The following is a 24,627-nucleotide window of genomic DNA, read 5'->3' as shown; positions in this document are numbered from 1 at the left end:
TATGGTGACCGCTGTAGCTGAATTCAAAAGAAACGAACCACCATTTTTTTTGCTGTTTCGCCTCCCATAAAAATTTGAGTAACAGGCGATCAAAACAATAAGCATTCCCAAAAATGATGTAAATAAAAAGTACTTCTGACCCTGTAAAAAAAGGACGTCTTATGCATGTCTCAGAATATGGCGACTCCAAGAAGATTTTTCTTTTTTTTGAAGTTGAAGTTTTGAATTTTTTGAAAAGGGTATTTCCGCATCCTTACTCGTTGCGACACCGGCCTAGCCCACGTGGCGTCTGTGACATCACTAAAAAGGCCTGAAAACTGCCTGGAATCACGCTACATTCAGTAGAGGTGAGTAACATTGATTTTTATGTTTGCTCACCTCCACAGGACTTCCGATCATTATACTCTGGGCCCCAGAGTATAATAATAGCAGTATTTGTTGGGGTGTGCCACAGCCACCCCTGCTTCCCCTTTGTCCCTCCAAGGGGCCCCAGTGACATTATATGGGGCACAGAAATGGAAGTGGAAGCAGCTGCGTACAGAAGCGGGGATCGGTAAGTTCATGGGGCCTGTTACCTGCTGGGATTACTTCAGCAGGTAATGACCTATTAAAAAATATAACAAAAAAACCCACTAAGGTACAGGGCCCTGTGGCAGCTGCTAGGTCTGCTATCACATTACTTATACCTCTGCTAGTTATTTGTATAGAGGCATAACAATGTTCTTGTCATGCACATCTATGCTTTTTTTGAGGCAACCCATAATTTTATTTGCCTTGGCAGCAATTGCCTGGCACTGATTGCTAAAGTCTTTTCCAGTTTCAGTGTTACTAGTTATTTACTATTAAGCATCATATATTTTGTGTATTTGACCAAAATAGATAACCCCAAGTGGACTCCCCAAATGGAAACCCGAACGCTGATGTAACCGGGCCTAACTCTCATGCTCCCGTCCAATTCATCCTCAACTCTGCTGGCTGATTAATCCATCTCTCCCCTTGTTATTCACCTCGCCCTACCCTCTTCCAATCTCTTAACTGGCTACTTATTGCAAATTCAATTCAAGATATTAGTTGTGACATACAAAGCGGTCCACAACCTGTCCACTCAACATATCACCAGCCTGATCTTCTACTCTCTCCCCAAATGTAATCTCCCATCCTCACAGGACCTCCTTCTTCACTCTTCTCTGATTCAATCTTCACACAATTGCTTCTAAGATTTGTCATGTGTATCCCTAATATTCTAGAACTCACTACCATGATTCATAAGACTGTCCCCCACAATCACAACCATCAAATGCAATCGGAAGACTCACCTCTGTAGAATAGCATCATAAATGACTAGGACAATGTTCAGTCCGGGAAATACAACTGACATAAGAACTGTTTTTCACTAGATATTCCTGTATGTTTTATTTTATTCTCCTCAAACTAGTTGACCTTTGCTTGATAATGTCTTAGCACATTCTTCTTCTCTCAACTAACTTAATGAGGTAGCCAAGAGGATTTACTTTATATCAATCTTGAAGGAATTTCTTTGTTTGCTAAACCACTGTTGCCAATTTCACTTATCTACTCCAACTCATATCAAGCTATCTGCTACTAAAAATAATGATAGAATACACACACACACACACACATACACACACACACACACACACACACATATATATATATATATATATATATATATATATATATATGTATTTATTTAACCTCTTCTGGACCACGCTTAGACAATATATGTGCAGGTGGTCCACTCTTAACTCTACAAAGACATATATATACATCATTACAGTGTTAAGCAGATGCAGAAAAAGGGGGGTCGGAGCTCTTATAGGGAAACTCCTATATAGGAAGATGCTACATATCTCCTATAGGGAAAGGAGGGACAGTTTATTAACATCCTTGCCTTTCCAATGACTGTGTAAATAGCACTCAATGAGTGACTCCACTTCTGGTCCCATGGTAGCTGGTAGGGCAGACAGTGGTTCCATGCACTTTTCTGACATGGACTTGCTAGTTCAAATTGGCTCATCAATGCAAGAACAAGTAGCCCACAGACTGTGTGCTACCCTTGCATTGAATGGTGTAAAAGACTAGGGCATTTGGAAAGCCAACTCATTACAGACTCTGGAGGGTGATGGAGCTCAAACCTAAGTCGCACCGACACTGAGCCTGTTATGACTTTTTAGCAGCCCTAAAACCACAGAGACTGGAAAATCCCAGTCCAACAACATGACTACTGGACTGGCTATTTTTATGACACTCAGGGGAGTGCTACAGCTGCTTCAGTACTTACAAAGCACAGCACCGAACATTTGTAGAGCTACTGTGCTTGGTATCACAAATCAGTCCATTCTCTGCCATCAGGCCATGTGACTGCTGCTACACACAGCTAATCTGTATTGTGGCTTTTATGTTCATTTTGGACAGAAAAAACAATCAATTTTGAATATTTTAAGATATTTATTTTCTTCTATAAACCTAACCAACAGTCCAGCAGGTTTTTGTTACAAAAATATGAAATACAAGATTGTTTTATCACACAGAAATCATATCTACTTTGGAAGTGGTGTAGGCTCTTGCGTTGCTTCTATATTAGGAATATTTTCAATAGTTGGAATATTCTTGACTGGACCAGGACATTGGTCTGATGGTGAGGCCTTTTCAGGGAAAGGACGAATAAATGATTTTGATGGTTTTCCATGTCCCACCTTGCCTGGTTTTCCTCCCTTACTCGGCTTTTCTTCATCCACAGGAGAAGCGGTGCTTGGTGCTTCATTTCCAGAATCATATGTAATTTTGCCAACTGTTTTGGGTGCATCTGATGGAGGACCATGAGGCTTGTGTGCTTCGCCATGATGATGCTCATGAGTGTGTAGATGCGCATGGTCATGAATATGCTCATGACTTTCACTGTCATCATCATGATCATGTTTGTGGTCATGTTTGTGGTCGTGTTTGTGGTCGTGTTTGTGGTCATGTTTGTGGTCATGTTTACTGTGCCCATGCCCATGTTTGTGGCCATGCTTTTTTCCTCTTCCTCTATCTCCTTTCTTTCCATGATCCTTTTTATCATTACTTGGTTGATCAATGCCATGGCCTTCATTATGCTTGTTCTCCTCCACAATGGCCGCCTAAATATAAAGACAATATTATTTTCAAAATTTCAAAAGGTTTTCAAATACAAAATTTCAAAAATGAATCTGTAATATGTTAAAGTTACTAGTATTATAAGTGAGCTGTAAAATCTATGTTTTGTTTTACTGTTATTGTAGAAAAGAATTACTAGAGGCTTTTCGATACAGACCAAGATCGCTCAACAATTTTACTATAGCCTTAGAAATTGGATTTTACTTTCATGGAGAAAAGTATGCTCATTCTTCCCTGACAAGCTAAGAATTTCAATGCATTTCATATTATTACTAAAAATTGTGTTTTATGTCATACCTCTGGTTCAAAAACTTCACAGGTGACATTTAGTACATCCTTTTGATCCGGAGTGCTCCAATGTGCTACAGCACTGCTCTTGCAATAGCCGGTATGCTGATGGAAAAAAAATAATCAAAATTAGTAACTAGAGATGAGCGAACAGTAAAATGTTCGAGATTCGATATTCGTTTTGAGTAGCCCCTCAATATTCGACTACTCGAATCGAATATCAAACCCTATTATAGTCTATGGGGGCAAAATGCTCGTTTCAGGGGTAGGCAACGTTCGATCAAATTATACTTACCTAGTCCACGAGTGAGGGTCGGGCTGGATCCTCCGAGAAGTCTTCTCTGTGCAGCGTCCCCACGGCGTCTTCCGGCTCTGAATTCACTTTGCCAGGCATCGGGCCTGGGTAGAGCCGACTGCGCATGTCCTCACTACAAGCGGGCATGCGCAGTCGGCTCTGCCCAGGCCCGATGCCTGGCAGAGTGAATTCAGAGCTGGAAGACGCCACGGGGAAGCTGTACAAAGAAGACTTCTAAAGGTAGGAGTAGAACCAGCGTTGATTGGCCGACTGTATAGCATTCGGCCAATCAATGCTGGCTCTGCATCGAACTTTTACATTCGAATAGCGAGTGGTACTTGATCGAATACGAGTATTTCGAATACCGTAGTATTCGATCGAATACCTACTCGATAGAATACTACTTGCTCATCTCTATTAGTAACCAACATAAAGCCATCACATTACGGCCAATAGTCTGTTATTAGCACAAGCAGATGTTCATGGTCCTTGGAGAGCTACAAGACATTATATATAGTAGATTTCAGTGGATATCGGTGGTTCTATTAAGTGAATCTAAGTAATATTCTCTTTTACATAAATACAACTTTTTTTTAGCAATCATTTAGCTTGTCCTTTAATTTTTTCCGTTATGGTATGAGGTCATTACGCACACAGTGACTTCAAATAATTAAGGTTAAGAAAGGAGGAATGGAATCACTAAGGGGGTTCTGTTAGGCTCAGGACACAGAGCATAAATTGTTTTCAATTGAGAAGTGTCCTGTTCAATTTTGCTGCAGATTCTGGGGCTGATTTAGTTACAGAATCTACGTTGTGAGGCTAAGGCTGATGAGCCCTATTGTATGTGAAGGGTAAACAGTGAGTAAACCTGTCAGGAAATCCAGAGCTCTGTTTTAGCTTTCAGCTGCAGGTTCCATAGGGCTGGAATTTAGAGCAAAATCTTAAGTGGGGACCATCTCAAATTTCTCTCCAAATTATGCAATTGAACTTAGCCTTACACTGCTGATGTTTGCACATGGCACTTGTTTGCGTAGGCCTCGATACAGGTTGATGTAAAGTACATGGAAGAGTTAACGGTCGTCACTGTTTTCCTCTGCAATTCAGCTATAATGGTTATTGGCAGTACATCCCTGTTTACACAAGGTGACGTGCTGCTGATAATCTGGCAGACATTTAAACTATGTCTTTTTTTTAATTTTGCTTCAGGCTTGATGCAGCCAAAAAATAAAAAAAAAATCTGTTGATCCGATTGCGTCAGTTTTCATGCCATTTGGTAAAAAAAAAAAAAAAACAACCTGAAACTGATGGGGGTTTTTTTGTTTTTATTTTTGCTGAATAGAATTGTGTAAATCCAACCGACAGCAAAAAATACAGTATATCTGCATGTTTTTTGCATATAAATGCAAACAGATCAACATATCACATTTTTCTGTATCCAGTCAAAACTACTAAATCCCTGCCTGAAACAAAAAACTTGGTGTAAATGTTTACTGATCAACAGCCCAATTACATGGGCCACTTATTAGGAATTGGCATTCCTATAAACATTTAGGAATAACCCTTAAAGGGGTTGTGCTATGATCCCTTGTCTACAGAATAGGGGATACATGTCCCTTGCATAACCGATGCTTCCTTCGCTGTGATCTCCAGCAGCACCCACCTTCCCATAGCAGTGAATGGAGCACCACACTTGCCAGCACACTGGCATTGCTTTAACAAGGAGACTCTCTCTTGAATGCTGGGGGACTCGGTGGTCAGACTGCAAGCGATCTGACACTTTTTTTGTGAATAGGGGATGTGTCCTTAATGGTACAAATATCTATAAGACAGCTGATCACTTAAGAGGAAAAAATATACAGTAACTTAATTACTATTGCTGTCTTTATATACTTACTGCAAATTCACAGTCCAGAGGGTTACATTGGGAGAAATCTTCAGCTGACTTGTTACAAGTAGACTCAACAATTGTAAATTCCACACGATAAGCTTTTCCTGCAACCACCTAAGAATAAACAGTGAACATGAGCATGTGCATATTTTGTTAGAGGTGACATTTGCCTGCTGAATTTGGCAAGAATAGATTTAATCTTTTGTTGTATAACCCAAAATGGCACCATTATCATGCACGTGGATGACCACATTGGCCTTCTGCACGTAAAACCTATTTAGTCAGAAAAGACAACGGAAAAGACTATGGCGGAAACGCATCACAATTTTTCACATATAGTCTGCAGAGTTTTCCTCTGCAGACTTTCTGCCCCTATTATACCTAAATGGAAAATGCCAGTGTTTCCGTAGGAATAGATGACATTCTGTGATTTACATAAATTAGATGTTTTTTTAACTCACAGCATTTCTACTGCAGATATTTTTCTGCAATGTGTGGATAGGATTAGCCAGAATCCCATCCACTTTGCAAGTACCTTAAAATGCTCTGGTTTTCCGCTATGGCTAAATTGTGATGTTTTCGCAACATGGGGACCTAACCTTAGAGGGCTTTCTGTTTAAATGAAGCAAACAGCGCTGTACAATTTGAACCTGTATTGGGAAGAGAAAATACGAGGCAAAAACCAAGAGTAAATCAGAATGAGGGGCCTCAGCTTTTTTGGTTGTGACTGGTCACATCATCAGTAAAATAATATCGGAAATGATGCCTCGGGCACAGATGCATGACATCGACCATCAATGGATCAACCAGGGCACGGAAGGATAAAATCACAGAACCTTAGATCCACGGATGCCAGGATGAAAAGAAGTCTGGACCTTTACCAAACTCCTAAGGGTCAGCACTGACTTTTTTTTATCCTGGCATCCTTGTCTGTGGATCACAAGTTTTGTGATTATCCATTGCTGAGATATCAAAATTTTTGCCGAAATGACAAAGAACTCTTTGTAGCAATTGTTGCTTACCGATTTGGAGCAATGGCTATGACCTTATTGCTCTAAAGAGTCATGTTTTTATGGCTGTGTTCTTATTTCTTTCAGTAGCGGCTTTGGTCCTCTGAGGCTGAGCATCCCTGCAGAATTGTAGAGTGTCAGCCCGGTCAGCTGTTTGCAAACACTGTGTTATACAATGTAGTACTGTGTAGCACAGAGGATCTGTCTATGAATAGTAGACCTGGCTGATTACACAATTCTGCTGCCTTTGACAAAACAGAAAAATTCAGCTTCTAGGGCTGCAACTACAACTTAACATTCTAGAAATCCTTTTGTAATACTACAGTCTGCAGCTGCTTCTCTGTGCACTGAAAACACCTTTTAAGCTAAGTCCCCATGTAGCAGGCTGCAGCAAAAAAGCACTGCGGGAAAAACCGTAGCAGTAACAGATGGTTTTTCCCGCAGCGCATTTCACACAAAGTTTCTGCCTCAATTATACCTATAGAGAAACCGCCAACGTTTCTGTAGGTATAATTGACATGCTGTGATGTCCCGGTTTTGGAAACCACAGCATGACTGCTGCACGTATTTTTCTGAAATGTGTGAATGGGATTCACTAGAATTTTGCAGGAATTATAAAATACTGTATTTTTTTCTGCCATGTTTATGCAACGTGGCATGACCAGGGTGCATAGGGTCTGAATTGTGGAAATGCCAGTTACCTGTTGAGTTGCTTTTGTAATGGTTCCAAGCCCAAAGTATTTGTTGTGGTTACTCTCCTTGTTGAATTTCTCCAGACTTTTTTTTGCAACCTCTTGAATATCACTATCATTCAGTGGTGTGGAAGAATGACAACCACGACAACCAAATCCTCGAGCAACTGAAATATGACATAAATCGAAGACCACACAATTACGATTTACTCAGGTTGTTGTGTTTAGGACTAATATAAAGTATCTCCAGATAACAGAAGTAATCATAAAGAAAAGAGCAGTAAAGGTAATACTGAGTTACAATATGGAGAGCTACTGTATATAGTGACTGCAATGTATTTGATCTATGTTTAAAGAAAAAAGTCTGTAAAGTTCCTCTTAGCAATGCTCTTACTAAGCATTGCCAGGGAGCCGGTACAAGTCCAACTAAGCTTTAATATGGTTCTCAGAAGTACTAGCTATAAAAGAACTAGAGATATCCCTAGTTAAAAACTACAAAGAGGTTATCAAAGATCAAAAATGGATGACGTATCCTTAGGATAGGTCATCAACTAGATGGGTGATGATCCAGTCAGCTGTTCTGAACTAATGTAACTAATCTACAGAGCAGCAAGCATACAGCTTTATATGCTGAGCTGTGGGTGAACTATGCTATTATGGCTGAGCTCTCATGCATTTGAATAGAATCTGAACTGCAATAGTACAGTCAGTCCCCTGCACAGTGTACAGAGTCATCTGCTTCTTGATCTGTACACCGTGCAGAAAACAACAGATTGGAAGGGGTCCCAAGGGTCAGACGCCCACTGTTCTTATAGTAGTGATCTATACTAAGGACAGGTCATTAATTGTAGGTCCCTAAATTCCCATAAAGGACAGTCAATACATGATCATAAGATACCATACCTGGCCTCAGCGTGCAGTCATAGCTGTGGAGGTGAGCAATCCTTTTAGGCTTATTCAACTGAAATACCACTTTGCACTGTCCAAAAACCTGTAACAACAATGAAGATACAACAATGATTATGACGAAGAATAAAAATCAGGATTGCCACAACCACACTATTTTTTACTAACAGAAATAAATGTATGTTGCCTTGAAGCAAAAGGACAACTCAATAGAGATGGTAGGTAGTGCAGTCTGTGAGAATAAATGAGAACATAGACAGAAGTCATAGCGACATTAAAATGGACTGCCAAAGACATTCTCCCACCTGCTTTCCTGTATGTACAGTTTCAGTACAGCTATACAATGGTCAGTGAGCACTAGGCATGGGGTATATTCTTATTAATAGGACCCACTTGCCTAGTGGTAGATGCTTGCCTTGGTAACTGGGCCACCTACTATGCTGTTATGTCTATCCACTTCCAATGTCAGACTGGCTGTGACAGAATCTCTGGAAGTGTACTTTATTGTCTCTTCTAGTATATAAGCATAGCCAGAGGTGTCTATGTTTTGCCAATTGCTTCCTAATGGAAAAAATGCACACTTGGCTGGTCCAAGTGTGCATGTTTATGGGGATGGCAAGAGACACTGTTGCTCTTGTGTCAGCTGTGTTATAGACATGGCTATAACTTATAGACTCATGGTCTGACAGAAAGCTTTGCAGATGATGATCGATGTATATCATTCTCTAATCAAAGTGCATAGATAGGCTGCTAAAGATCATATTTGCTTTCTTCCATCTGATGATTTATATGGCAGGGTATATTCATATTAGAATAAGTAGACTTTAGAGAACCTTCCTGAAAATATTGGAGAATTGCCTAAATATATTTCATTTTATACATATATATATATATATATATATATATATATATCCTCATCATTGGTATCTCTAGCAACAATAATAAAAATAATATTAATAATAGCAAAGGTCAGATCTATAGACAACCTCAAAATCTGGGTCCCAAACTTCAGTCCTGTCTTCAGACTATGCCCTATTCTACAATAGTCTATGAATGAATGTATGACTTCCATCTACAGACTATACACTGACCAAAAAGTGCTGTTTTAGGCTGGGCCCCATATGGTGTCAATGGTAAAAACTTGGCATAATATAGTCACAGCAGAGTAAATGGAACTGTAGTGAATCCATCCTCACTTTGCGAAAGAATACGCACAATGGAAATGCTGTGATTTCCAAAACCAGTACAGTTGACTGCCTGTCAATGATATCAACGGAAATGCTGGCGGTTTCCCTATAATGGAAGCAGTTAGCCACAGTGGCAACACATCTTTGCCACTGCGGTTTTTTCCACAATGCTTTTTGCAGTTGGCCACTATGTGGGACCTTAGCCTAAGTGACATTTTATATTATAAATCCCTGGATTTTAGATTCTACAATCAGAAATATAACTAAAGAACTAACTAAGAGGCTGTCAACAAAGTCCAGAGGCACATACTGCTTCATTGGTCTTGGCTTCACAATCTGTCCATAGTCGCCGGCTCAATACGTGACATTCTGTTTCCAGAACATCCAGTGTCAGATAAAATACTGATCCATTCTCCTCCTGTGAATTAAAAAGAAATTGACAATCTTAAACTCATTAGACTTTAGAGCCAAAAGGTAGTCTACATTTGTTGGCAAACACCCCAAACACAGCAACAAGACCTATCACATTTATAGGAGCTCAAAGATGCTTGGCAAAGCAGTTACACACTATAGCATTGGGTAAGAAATATAGAAGGTTTCTCAGCCCTACACAAAGCTTTTTCAGGTAGTAATAGCATTAGGGGATGTGGGAGCATTTTTAGACAGTTCCCTTACAGTAATAAGGTTGGAAATCACTGAGATAATGGAAACTAAAGTGAATAAAGTGCATTCTAGGGTAGAAGAAATATAAAGTTTGTGTGCCTATTATTGCCCATTTAGAAGGGTCTACAAATACACAACAAGGTTGAGCAATGCAACTTACTTTGGACCTGTGAAACTTGGAGTCTGGCATGGCTAAACTCTTTCCACAAACTTACAAATGATTTATGTTACCCTATAATATTACATTTCATGGAATTGTCTGTACACTTAGAGACTTATAGAAATGGCTCATCTGACTGGCACCCAAATAGTCATTCCTGAGTGGAGGGACAAGAAACGCTTGCTTACAAATGAGAACAACTCTCTAAACCTTTTATAATCTCTTGTATCAATGACACATTATCACGAGATCTCGTGTATCAGTGACACAAGATTATGTCAGTTTCCAGATAGATAACTAAATTTAATACTGTAAGATGAGTTCTAAATCAAACTAAATATCGATACTGTAGAGTTATTTTATACTCACATCAAATAGTTCTTGTACATTGGAAATTCGCTTAAGTCCAAATACAAACCCTTGTCTTCGGTTGCCATTTAGCTGACGCAGAGACAAATCGGCAGCGGCTTCTGCTGCAGAGTCATTACAAGCAACAGAAGTTAATTCAGCTTCTTTGGTACGTCGAAATGGTCCAGCAGTAGCTAAGAACACATGGGCAGAAATAAGTAATAATATAGTTCCCTTCATCCTTCCTAGAAGGAGAAAGAGCAAGACTGGTAAGTTTAGATATCACAGTATTCACTACAGTCACTGTTCCCAGCAAATAAGTCACGTTCCCATGTCACTTATATACGTGGTTGCCATCTGAAGTTGTGAATCACCTCTAACCCTTTGTAACCATCGGCAAACAGCAGAGTCAATGATTAGGCAAATGTCTAACACTATACTGCAAACTTAGGAGAAAATTTAAGCAAAACATAAATGTGTTCTTCGAGCATGACCTTGGCACAACATACAAAGTTTACTTCTGCTAAATATGATTTTATTTACGTCTACTCATATCATACAGGTGATAAGAAAAAAGTCTAGAATAAATGATGCATAATACTGTTTAATCAAAGAAAAACATGAAACAATCATCCTATTAATATTATAAATGTGAAAGTTTGTGAGTTTGGATGTTTGTGGGTTTGTGTGTTCGGATGTTTGTTAGTCAATCACGCAAAACCCGCTCGACCGATTTGGCTGAAATTTTCCACAAACATAGTTAGTACACCCCATTGCGCAATAGGCTACTTTTTGTCACAATAGCACACATACTTTTTTCCCAGGACCCCCACAAACGCCAAACTCACATCACCATCTCTGCAATCTCACACACTTTGGACCATAGCAAGCCACAAAATTCATATTGCCCTCTGCAGCCTCGCCCCTAACCCCACACAATCACATATACATATACTTTACCACTTTGCCCCTCACCTTAACGATACTCCAGGAGGCTCTCTTTAACGCTCCGGAGCAGCCATGTTTGCCAACCCCCACCGCTCTGACAATCCGTGACACCGCCCACCCATGTCAATACCCCTAGGCGGTCTAATAAATGCAAAAAAAAAATTCAAAAAAGTAAAAAAAATATTAAAAACAAAAAAAAAAGGATTAAAAATTCAAATCACCCCCCTTTCCCTAGAACACATATAAAAGTAGTTAAAAACTGTGAAACACATACATGTTAGGTATCCCCGCGTCCAAAATCGCCCGCTCTACAAAGCTATACAAATATTTTTCCTGTTCGGTAAACGCCGTAGCGGGAAAAATGGTCAAAAGTGCCAAACCGCCGTTTTTTCACTGTTTTGATTCTGATAAAAATTTGAATAAAAAGTGATCAAAGCAATAACATTTCCCGAAAATGGTAGAACTACAAAGTACACCCAGTCCCGCAAAAAAAGATGCCATATACATCCCCGTACATGCACGTATAAAAAAGTTACGGCTGTTGGAATATGGCGACTTTTCAAAAAGAAATTTTTTTAACAGTTTTGGATTTGTTTTTAAGGGGTCAAAATGTAACTAAAACCATATACATTTGGTATCCCCGGAATCGTAACGAAACACAGAATACAGGGGACATGTCATTTTGGTTGCACAGTGAACGCCGTAAAACCAAAGCCCGTAAGAAAGTCGCAGAAATGCATTTTTTCTTGAAATCCACCCCATTTTGAATTTTTTCCCTGCTTCCCAGTACGTTATATAGAATAATTAATGGTGGCATCATGAAGAAAAATTTGTCCCACAAAAATTAAGACCTCATATGACTCTGGGAGCGAAGAAATAAAAAAGTTATGGGGTTTAGAAGGAGGGGAGTCAAAAACGAAAATCAAAAAATGCCATCGGCGGGAAAGGGTTAACTTCAAATACCTCTGTCCCAAAGTTACTATGTAAAGTTTCTCACAACACCGTATAGCAGCTCAAATACAAATGAACTTCAACACAAAAGTCTCACGTATTCTCTGAATTACAGTAAAAACAAGATACAAACTTACATTTCATATCCCATACCTTATACACAGTACGAAAACCTTACCCACGCCTGTATATACCCACTTCTACAATCACCGCAGACGAAGTCGCGGGTACCAGCTAGTAAAGAAATATTTTCTAAATATAAGAGACCATATAGCACTATAGAGGTCAGTATAGGTTACTATAAGCACATATTTTGCTTTCAGTATACACAGACGTTTTTATTTACAGAACTGCATAAAATGCATGAATGTGCCATTGCATGTTATATTACGGAGGGACAATTTACTATTGCTTTCTAAGGTGTAAAAACTACTGCGTTTTACAGTCTCTTCAAAATGGCAAATCTCATCAACACGTTGCAGAAAAATATGTACAGTGGACATGTTGCGATTTCCAAAACTGTTGCGGTTTTATAAATCGCAGCATGTCAATGATACGTACGGAAATGCCAGTGGTTTCCCTATAGGTATAATGGAAGCAGAAAGTCCACTAAGGAAACCTCTGCAGTCTTTCTGTGAAAAGTGCTGTGGAAAAAACGCTATGCATTGCTGCTGTAGTTTTTCCTGCAGCACTTTTTTTGTTGTGGCCCACTGCCTGGCGCCTCATAGACAGTGCAAACTTAGACAGTCTTAACAGTGCAGTGGCTTATCATTATACTGTTTATCTGTTGGTTCAGTTTCCAACATAAAATCTGCCAAAATTTTGCTGTACTTTATGGCTCATGGCATCACATCATAAGCCTCTATGCTAAACAAGCTTCATCTTCATATTGGGGCAAAAATGTTCACTTTTCCATTCCCTATAAAATATAACTTATTAATTACTCTTAAGAAATAAACACTGGTATAAAAAGTGAGTTGCAACTCCAGTAGCTTTCACCCTAAGATTTCACAAGATATTCATTAGGTATTCTATTTTGGGGGTTTACATTATCTCAGTGTTATTTACTCATCTACTCATTCTTATATAACATATTTACCAAGACAAATGCCTAACTCATTCAGTATCTATCCAGTGTACCAGGATCTAGTATATATCTGATGCTGAAACATGTCGGGGAAGGGGGGGCGGTTGCTATTGGTGCACTGCTGCTATACAGAAGACTCTATGATAGTGTGTATAAGCCCTTAATGTATTCCTGAATGACTTTATACAAGCCAATATAAGGGCTAGTTCACACGGGGCTAGGGACCACGTATTTTGGTCCTGATTTTGACGCAGGAAGTCGCGTCAGAATAGGCTTCCTGCTCCAGAGTAGGCCCAAATGAATGGGCCTAGTCTGGAGGGTGCTGAATCAGCCGCAGAATCCACCTGCTCACAAACTGAGCAAACTGCTCTTGGAAAAAAGGACGCTAGCAGTCTACAAAAACCTATATTGTGAGGGGGCGGATTTTGAGGTGGATTCGGCATTAAAATCTGCCCCCTCTTGTCCCATGTAAACAAGGCCTAAAAGTATAGGCTGAGCAGAGGGATGTTCTTTTCTGATGTAGTAATTGTGAAACTGAGCTTTTGGATGGCAAATACAGACTGACCATGCTGTATTTTGATAGCAAACTTCAAAAATGCACAAAGAATCCATTATATGTAGAGAAGATCATATTCTATTGACTACCAAGTAAAACCCGTCTGCTGTATTTATCCAAGGCCCAAACAAATACACAGGCTTCAGCGTTGGTTTTATATGATACTGAAATCCTATGGTCAAGTTTAGGTTATAATTACAGATGTTACAATGTGACCACCTGAGGCTTGGTTCACACTAGGGTTCAGCTATCCTTTCTTTGGCTCCGCTTTGGGACCTGAAAAATGGAAACGTAATCCACTTAAAAAGCGATAACCCACCCGGTTTCTGCCTGAAAAATGTAGAGAAAAATGTGTGCTTGCAAGACTTTTCTCTCCACTGAAAACTGATATACTTTAGCAGAAGTTTATTTTGCAAAGGTATAAAGGGACCTGTTGTCACTTCTGTCATGACTACAGATGTTGTTATCTCTGTTATCCAGGGCAGACATGGCTAAAGAGAATAAAGATTCTAAAGAAAGAGAAACACTAGTCCTGTCCAGTGAGGACTATGCAGGATTTTGTATACACAGTAATGTAGTGAAGCCCATACAAGTTATTGCATTCTTCAAAGAACATTTGCCAATGAACCAAATTCACGTACATGGCCCTATGCTGCCTGTCTGTTCAAAGTTAAAGAACTGACACTCATTGTTATCTTTGGGCAGTACACAGAATTTTAGGAGAGCAACTTAACTTATGCTATTGCAAAAACACTGCCATCCGGTCACAACCACATCCTCAGTATAAGAGAAAAAGGAGTGTAATGTACTTGGGGACATAAGGGGAAATTCACTAACCTATCTACACCAGTTTTCTGGCTCTGATAGGCATAATTGTGGCAAATATTTGGTGCCAAGTCCTTTCTTTGTGCCAAAGTTGCATCTCATTGTTCGTACTGCATCCTACTTGCCACTTTTTACAAAAGTAGGGGTAGAGACCTCAGTTGGACAAATTTACTATAACTTGCGCCAGAAGGTTGATGTGAGTTATACCTGAAATCTATGCAATTTCCAAAGCTTCTTAATAATTCAGGAGACATCTGGGGAATTAATTGAGACAAGTATATGAAGGCTCAGTGTTTATAAAGTCCCTGCAATAGTGTTACCACTCAAATATGTATTGTCATAGGAAATGCTGAATATTTATAGCCATAATCTGTAAACTGGCTATATGCTAGTAATGTTGGATAAAACCCAGGGCTGCACATCCATGAGATGAGATGAACCTCCTTTACCAGGTGTGCATGGAGAAGCAGTCTGGCACCACTGAACATCAAAGGTTTTTGTGAGCTTCCTGACTTTCTGATGGTGTCAGTGGTCGAAGGATCAGACTGTTAGAATATAAATATGCCCTATCATTTTGTTCTAAAGGTAGATAGGCTACAGCCTGATGCATTTGGCATTGATTTTTCTCCCTTCTCCCCCAAAAAACCACCAGCATGCTTGACTGAGCCAAATTTGGATGTGTTTTGGGTGGAGAGTCATGAAAGATAGCTATCTCTATCCCTTTATCCACATAGTCCTGTGTATAACAGAGAAGTGTAGTTAGAAAAAAAATGATAGCTTAGCTATGCCAAGTATGAATGTGTATAAGGGGGAGAGTCAGGAAAGATGGCTGTCTTTATTCCCTTGTTCTAGGTATAGTGGATAAGTGTAATCAGAAAATAAATGTGTAATGGACATCACACCTACAACCTTCCATATGATCCTTCATAAATTGCCTTATATTTGGTATGGATTAATTTCCATGATTAGATCTATTAACTAGTTAGGTATTCATCACAACCTTAGTCTTCTCTATAATATAGTGACACATTTACAAAGTAAATGCACAATAGTAAAATGATCAGGTTTTTCACTCGATATGCATTGTTTCTTATCTGTTCCCGATCCCGAAGCTGACCTATAGTGCAACAACCATAATGTAGAGTTTCCAATGACCATAAACTTAAACTTTGAAGTGTGCTTAGTGGGTAGAAAGGAATGCCTCTGAACACGAAGGACATATTACTCACTGTAAGAAATGTCATATACTCATACTTAAGCTTGCTGCATATCTTGATATGGAGCGTACAGTATATATTTCACTGTTACAGTGAGATTCCTCCTGTAGTACAGTCTCCTGGTTCCACAGATAAGCATTGAAGTGGTGAAGACAGCAGTATCTTTATTTTATTTATCATCTGTGTTAAGGCTATAAAGTCTAGACAATGTGAACCGCATTTATCTCATCTTAATGTTAAACCATGATTGTGGGAAACTATAAGAACTACATTGTATACATTTATAATATTCTAGATTCCTTATATGTGACGTTAACATGTAATGTTATTTTAAAGGATTAATTGACAGCAACATCTGGCCCTGATATTGGAGTTACAAATTAAAACCTATTTAATCATGGCCTGCCATCTCTCTAAAAAAGCAATATAGTGAGATTTTATTTATTTTAGTTGTATGTGTTACGCTAGGGTTACACTTGTGTTGGACTATCTGTTGTTCTGGTCCATCAGAGGACCACGTAGCGGGCCGCAGCCATAAAGCACTGCAGGAAAAACAGCAGTAGAAATGCATTGTGATTTGTCCCACATTGCTTTTCATAGAAAATCTGCACAGTTTACCTTTGCAAACTTTCTGCTTCAATTATGCCTGTTATTATGCTGCTATTTACAAAACTGCAATGGTTTATGAAATCACAGCATGTCCGTTGTGGAAGTTTCTCTTCAATGGGTAGGTGGGAAAAGCCAGAATCCCATTTGCTTTGCAGGTACTGTAAAACAACACAACATTTATACTACATGAGGCCCCAACCTTAGGCTATGGCCCCATATTGTGGAAAAGCTGCTTTTTTGTTGCAAATTTTAGATCATTAGAAAATTACCTAATTTACATACATTTTTATGTTTTTTTTTTTCCAAATTTTCATATTACTTTCTATATTTAAAACTAATCCTTGAATGTTGCATTTGTTCAAACTATCCATGGGGTCCTCCAATAGACTGATACTTCCTGTTCTGTAGGGATCACTTTTAATAGACAACTCATTATCATCACATTCAATATTACAATAAACAGTAATACCCATATAGAGATAAGAGGATCGATTGGTGATCACAATAACCAACTTTCCCTCCCAGTACAGTGACCTCATATACAGAAAATGAAACGTAAAACCAAATAAAAGCCACAATCATCAAATAAAAATAGTTTGAAAGAAAATGGATGTTTTACTACTTTACTACTATAACATAATATAGGAGATATTATCCCTTTAATTATAAAAGAATTACCCAAGACCTCCAATTATTGACCTTTCCTTAGGATAGGTGACTAATATGAGATTGATGGTAAGACAAGAGTTGAGCTGCTGGATTTCAACATGTCTGACCCCCTTGTTCTGAAGAGAGATAAACAACAGTGTGTGCATGTGCAGCGAAGGGAATGGCTGTCTCCTAGACAGGCAATAAACAGCTACCTAATGTGTATGGCTAGTCTAAGATTTTCTTCCCTTTTTATTATAATTCCATTCCAGCGACTGACAGAAACAGACACAACACAGACATGTAATACCCATGTAATATACCTGGGGTAATACACACAGTCAGATGCTTCTCTACAAGATCATGACCTGCGTGGGCTTTATCACAAGCCAGTGTTGACTAGTACATAGTTTATGCTATATTTGATTTTGTGTATTTCATCATTTCTTAATCTTTTGCCACACACTTTTATCATTTAAATCAATATCAAACATGACTTGCAGATGTACACGCTGATATCTGACCTTTCCTGCTTTTGTAATGGTTTTGTAATGGTTACCTATTAACAGGATGTTCTAGGAAAATCTCCATACTCGGTTCATTTGCAGGTAAGAATTATCCAAACATTCATCTAAATAGTTATGTGTAAGTCAGCCCATGTACATTACAATTATGCTGGCCGAACCTGTCATATTTAACGGGACCTGCCCAATCTGTGCATGGAACCCTACATCTCTCTCCAGGAACAGTTGTTGACTGTCTGATCCTTTTGTTCTCAGGTAGATCAGCTTTCTCCCTCTTGCCATTCAGTCCAGACGCACCTCTTGGCTGAGCATGCATGTGTATAGGGGAGTCAGGAGAGATATCTGTGAGCCAAAAGAGATTTTGTCTCACAACTACATATGGAGTATCTCAAGCTAAATGTTGACACAAGCTTGCTTATGTGCTGAGTAAAGCAAAATACAGAGCTTCTTTAACCCCTTCCTGCTGGTGACATTTTTCAATTTTTGTTTTTGACTTCTCTCCTCCCAAACGCAATAACTTTCTTATTTTTCCACTCTCAAAGCCATATGAAGACTTAATGTTTGTGGGACAAATTGTTCTTCAAAATGGTACCATTTATTATTCTGAACAATGTACTGGGAAGCTGTAAAGAAATTCAGAATGAGGGGGTATTGGACAAGAAGTAAATGTGTGCGACTTTCTTGTGGGCTTCGTTTTTACGGTGTTCACTCTGAAGCCAAAATGAGATGTCACCTGTATTGTATGCTTTGGTATGCTTTGGTACGATTCTGGAAATAAAAAATTTATATGGTTTTATTTACATTTTAATCTCTTAAAAAAATCTAAAACTTTGCAAAACTTTGTCATATTCTGACACTTGTAACTTTGTTTCATATTTCTGTGTCCCCATACATACATAGGGAGTCTTTTTTTGTGGAGCAAGGTGTACCATTTTGCGGAATGTCTTTTGCTTTGATCACTTTTTTTTTTTTTAAAAAACAACTTTCACCAAAAAATGGCTAGATAGCGCCCTATGATCCCTGACTATTTCATACACTATGTTTTGAGCCATTTTAAAATCTAGTTCAAATTGCACTTATTCAATCTAAAACTAATCTTTGGACCAAACCACCTGAACCCAAAACAAATCTTTAGGGGTTCTCCCATGTCTGGCCCCAACTTCACCAGTATTCTGGCCTACAGGGAATAGTAAGTTTCCCCTAGTATCCTTGGAAAGAAATTTGACTCTTTCTCCATATAGATAATATCCCATTTGTGTGTAGTCTCTTGAGAAGGCAGGTTATTTATTTATAGTTTTATATAGAGCAATGTAGGGGAATCTTGTAATTCTTGGCTTAGCAATAAGCTTAAAGCAACTCTCCAGTCAAAACTAAAAATTTGACTATGCCTAACATGTAATGTGTTGATGAGCAGCCACCAACACCAGGTGATTGGCCATATGGCTGCTCCTTCTGCGCTCTACTCCAGCTGGCACCAAACTTTTGCACAGCCAACACGCCTGCCCTCTCTCACCAAGCTACCACCCAAACACCAACCATTTGTGTCACATTGAAGATAGGCAGAGCATATGGAGCTCTTTGGTGAAGTTACAATTGACAGACAATTACATTTTAGGCCTAGCTTCACAAGGTTATAGAATGCTGTGGCAAATAGCATACTTTTTCAGAATTCGGGTTTCACTGCTCATCTTTATAAAATCTGTACTCTCGCTTATGGGTATCTTGATGATGAGCTGGTTCATACCTACGGTTCAATTAGAGTCATTCAACCAGTTGGAATCGGCTCTAACGCTAGGTTCACACCTGTGTTCTGGTCTCTGTTCTGTGCTTTCCGTCTTCTGCATGACAGAAGACGGAAAGCACAGACCGGGTCTGGCCGTGAGTGTCGGTGAGCGTTTTATGCTCTCCGCCGCGAGACCGATTTTTTAATCCGGACATAGAGTACTGCATGTCCGACTCTGTGTCCGGATTAAAAAACCCGGTTTCGCAGCGGAGAGCATAAAATGCTCACTGCCGCTCACAGCCGGACAGCTTTCTCACCCATTCAAATGAATGGGTGAGAAAGACTCCTGCAGGTTTCCGTCTCCTGCTCTGTTTTATGCAGAAAACAGAAACCTGCAGAACGGACACCTGGGCGCAGATGTGAACGAGCCCTGAGTCTGCTCCACTCCACAAGCTCTACCCACTTGACATAAATGTGTCATACCACAAGGGAAGCCTATGACTGTCATTCATATATGATCATCACCTCCTCTACCATATACATACAGTGGGGCAAAAAAGTATTTAGTCAGTTACCAATAGTGCAAGTTCCACCACTTAAAAAGATGAGAGGCGTCTGTAATTTACATCATAGATAGACCTCAACTATGAGAAACAAAATGAGAAAACAAATCCAGAAAATCACATTGTCTGATTTTGTAAGAATTTATTTGCAAATTATGGTGGAAAATAAGTATTTGGTCAGTAACAAAATTTCATCTCAATACTCTGTTATATATCCTTTGTTGGCAATGACAGAGGTCAAACGTTTTCTGTACGTCTTCACAAGGTTGGCACACACTGTTGTTGGTATGTTGGCCCATTCCTCCATGCAGATCTCCTCTAGAGCAGTGATGTTTTGGGGCTGTCGCTTGGCAACACGGACTTTCAACTCCCTCCAAAGGTTTTCTATAGGGTTGAGATCTGGAGACTGGCTAGGCCACTCCAGGACCTTGAAATGCTTCTAACAAAGCCACTCCTTCGTTGCCCTGGCGGTGTGCTTTGGATCATTGTCATGTTGAAAGACCCAGCCACGTTTCATCTTCAATGCCCTTGCTGATGGAAGGAGGTTTGCAATCAAAATCTCACAATACATGGCCCCATTCATTCTTTCATGTACCCGGATCAGTCGTCCTGGCCCCTTTGCAGATAAACAGCCCCAAAGCATGATGTTTCCACCCCCATGCTTTACAGTAGGTATGGTGTTTGATGGATGCAACTCAGTATTCTTTTTCCTCCAAACACGAAAAGTTGTGTTTCTACCAAACAGTTCCAGTTTGGTTTCATCAGACCATAGGACATTCTCCCAATACTCTTCTGGATCATCCAAATGCTCTCTAGCAAACTTCAGACGGGCTCGGACATGTACTGGCTTAAGCAGTGGGACACGTCTGGCACTGCAGGATCTGAGTCCCTGGCGGCGTAGTGTGTTACTGATGGTAGGCTTTGTTACATTGGTCCCAGCTCTCTGCAGTTCATTCACTAGGTCCCCCCCGCATGGTTCTGGGATTTTTGCTCACCGTTCTTGTGATCATTTTGACCCCACGGGGTGAGATTTTGCGTGGAGCCCCAGATCGAGGGAGATTATCAGTGGTCTTGTATGTCTTCCATTTTCTAATTATTGCTCCCACAGTTGATTTCTTCAATCCAAGCTGGTTGCCTATTGCAGATTCAGGCTTCCCAGCCTGGTGCAGGGCTACAATTTTGTTTATGGTGTCCTTTGACAGCTGTTTGGTCTTCACCATAGTGGAGTTTGGAGTCTGACTGTTTGAGGGTGTGCACAGGTGTCTTTTTATACTGATAACAAGTTTAAAAAGGTGCCATTACTACAGGTAATGAGTGGAGGAAAGAGGAGACTCTTAAAGAAGAAGTTACAGGTCTGTGAGAGCCAGAAATCTTGATTGTTTGTAGGTGACCAAACACTTATTTTCCACCATAATTTGCAAATAAATTCTTACAAAATCAGACAATGTGATTTTCTGGATTTGTTTTCTCATTTTGTCTCTAATAGTTGAGGTCTACCTATGATGTAAATTACAGACACCTCTCATCTTTTTAAGTGGTGGAACTTGCACTATTGGTGACTGACTAAATACTTTTTTGCCCCACTGTACCAAGTGTTATTGATTAATGCACAAGGATCCGCTTGGTGTGGCCTTCTCTCTTTTTCATATTCCTTATAATGTCACTGTACCACCACTGACCTGAGACTTAGCTACTGCGACTACATGCACATGAACATTGTAAAAAATGGCAATAAAAAAACAGATGCAACGTCCATTTATTTCACAGCCATTTTGCATTCTTGGGCTAGTCTTTTTTACAGCTCCCTCATAGACTTGAATCTATTAACACATCAGTAAAAACGGACAGCAATAGGACGTATCAAAAAAAGGACTTGTAAATAGCCCCATCAATGGCGGCAAATCCTTATTCCATCTGCAACCAGGACTTTCCTCTCTGCATTTTACGGGTGGAAAGCGAGTGGAAATTACAGTCTATGGTATCTGTGGGTAGCCGCTTAGTAAGCAGATTGGATTTCCGTTTTTCGGTTCCCCAAGTATACCTGAAGAACGGGAACAAGTACATGTGTGAACCTAGAGTAAGCCAGTTCCTAATTGGTGTAGATCTCCACTATGCCTGATTTATTGGGAATTTGGAATAATCTTGCCTTGTATCTGTCACAATGATGGATGTTACAAAATGTCCTATGCTTAATACTTCAGTGAAAAACTTCAGATGGTTTTCTGCTAATCTGGCATTCAGACATTTAGCAGAGGCCATTACTGTAAGTGTGCTATGCATTCTGTATATTATGTATTTTTCCATTTCACTGGTTTACACTGTTCCATTAATTTTACAGATCTTCAGCAAGAAATAGTGTCATAAATGTTCTAGAAATAAATGCTGTGTAAAAGGATTGTAGAACAAAAACTGCACAGAAGTAAGAACTTTTTTTGACAAACTTTATTAGCAAATAAAATAGCACCATTTTCATATGTATCATTACATGTAGAAGACATGCAGTACAGCTTGTACATTTTGTCACAATACCATTATGCCTTGAATGCAGTCTCTGACTACCTCAGTAAGTTTAGGCAAGGCAACAGCAAATGACAACTATTCTCTCATTTTTACTGTTCATGTCTGTTGAAACAAGTTTAAAATCTGCATGAAATGAATGTTAGCACCATTACTCCAGCTTACAGGCTAGAATCAATCAAGTCATGAATAACTTCATATAGTTGCTAAGATGTGGATTAATAGGTTAATAAGTGCACATGTAAAGCATTAGAAATCTTGGTTTTTTTTAGAATGCTATTGATGAATGTATGGCAAGTCAATGTTTTTAGTTCTTGTTCAGTTAAAAATTTTAATTTTTAACTAGGCCGAGGGAGGTTACATTTTTTATTTTATTTTATTTTTTTTAAAAAACATACTCACCTGTCCATGCACCGGTGCCTCCCAGCGCAGTGCAGTCCTGCAGCTCCGTTGTCTTCTGGCAGAACTTCCCGCCGCATGTGACATCCCGATTCCTTCCTGTGGCCACCCAGTGAGGAAATCCTCTACCAGAAGACAGCCCAGCAGAAGGACCGGACCGCACAGGGAAGATACCGGGGACAAATGAATATGTTTTTTTTTTTTCAACTTCCCTGTCCTAATTAAAAGATAATTTTAGTCTGGACAACCTCTATAAAGGTTTCCATAAATTTTATTGATGGCTAAAGCCACTGAATCGATCAGATAACTATTCAGTGTTTTTAGGGGTGTCCCAGCTTTCCCCTGATGGTAGATACCAGAGTAAAGAAGGATCCGGCTGTTTGATTTTAACATGCCCAATTCTTTCCTCTCAATCAAGATAAGATATCTTTTGAGAACACATGCACACTCAGATAAGTTGCGCTTATGTGTGTTTTAGGGAATTTGGAGAAATAGCTGTTACCTAAGTTATATGGCTTTTAAACAAGTCTACCACCACCAAATTTACACCACTTAAATTTACTTTATATGCTATTGTAAGGGCCATTAACAACACAGTGAACATACCTTTGTTGTGTCAAAGTGTAACCATGCTACTAAGAAAATCAACTTTTAAGCCACATGTGAAAGAGCTGTTAAATAAATTCGGGATGTGGCTGTCAGATCACCTGTTTGCACCAGTTATCGTAATCCAACTCCAGAGCTTAGCATAGAAACTGACAGCTCACAATGTTCTATAAAAGTAGGTGCTCCAGCAGACATGGCCACATCCTAGTCTCACTCCCTTTAAGGATTAAGGATATGTTCACATGGCAGAAAATGAAGAGGAGTTTGAAGCTGACCTCCTATTCCTCTTTCATCCCCCCTCTCCAGAGGAATGTCGATAAAGAACATCGGCATACTATCATGACTTTCTGCCCAGGTGAATGGGCCTAAACATTGGGCATCTTAAGCCATGGATTCCACAACAAGATTCAGCAGGATGCTTATTTTTTTTTCAGCATCCCGCTTTGATCTCTGCCTCACAGAATCCATCCCAAAATCAGAGGCAAATTCCACCGTGTGAACATACCCTAATACAGCACTCCACAATACGAATAAGCAGATATTCCTTTCTACAATATGTCAAGCTTTATATTGTATTTGATTTCAACACTGCAAAGCACCTATAGCAATTTAATGGTTGAATAGATATGAACTAAAATGTGTGTTCAAAAAGTACTGCAAAGGCTTTATACTTCTAGATGTATCGCTTGTTAAACCAGACTGTACTTTGTAAAATACCAATTTGTAGGCCTTCACGATCATTTGTTCTAATTGTAATATTAGTGCATGGGATTTTATTGGAATATCATACAAAGCAAATTAACAGCAGGCAAAAGTATAATGTTGCGATCGCCAAAAGAAGTATTTTCTCCAAACTGCATC

At 39.4% G+C, this 24,627-nt stretch overlaps 1 protein-coding gene across 1 annotated transcript; it reads right to left on the bottom strand.

Moving 5' to 3' along the window:
- Positions 1–2,561: 2,561 nt before the first annotated feature.
- Positions 2,562–10,833, bottom strand: LOC142198522 (fetuin-B-like). The gene is made up of 7 exons (XM_075269555.1): positions 10,615–10,833; positions 9,733–9,840; positions 8,233–8,320; positions 7,339–7,496; positions 5,634–5,741; positions 3,454–3,549; positions 2,562–3,140 (listed from the first exon to the last, which is right to left on the bottom strand). The coding sequence occupies exons 1-7, from the start codon at positions 10,831–10,833 to the stop codon at positions 2,562–2,564; spliced, it is 1,356 nt and encodes a 451-aa protein (XP_075125656.1).
- Positions 10,834–24,627: the final 13,794 nt, after the last annotated feature.

The sequence above is a fragment of the Leptodactylus fuscus genome, chromosome 3 (assembly GCF_031893055.1).
Source record: "Leptodactylus fuscus isolate aLepFus1 chromosome 3, aLepFus1.hap2, whole genome shotgun sequence".
Taxonomy (NCBI): domain Eukaryota; kingdom Metazoa; phylum Chordata; class Amphibia; order Anura; family Leptodactylidae; genus Leptodactylus; species Leptodactylus fuscus.
This window is presented reverse-complemented; position numbering and strand designations above follow the sequence as displayed.

Bases quoted from the DNA above. Each gene is read 5' to 3' on its own strand.
- LOC142198522 (XM_075269555.1), bottom strand. From the start codon at position 10,833: ATGAAGGGAACTATATTATTACTTATTTCTGCCCATGTGTTCTTAGCT. The intron at 9,841-10,614 runs GTGAGTATAAAA...TTTAATTCACAG, and splicing joins ATGTACAAGAACTATTTGAT to GAGGAGAATGGATCAGTATT. The intron at 5,742-7,338 runs GTAACTGGCATT...GTTTATTCTTAG, and splicing joins TTACAAAAGCAACTCAACAG to GTGGTTGCAGGAAAAGCTTA.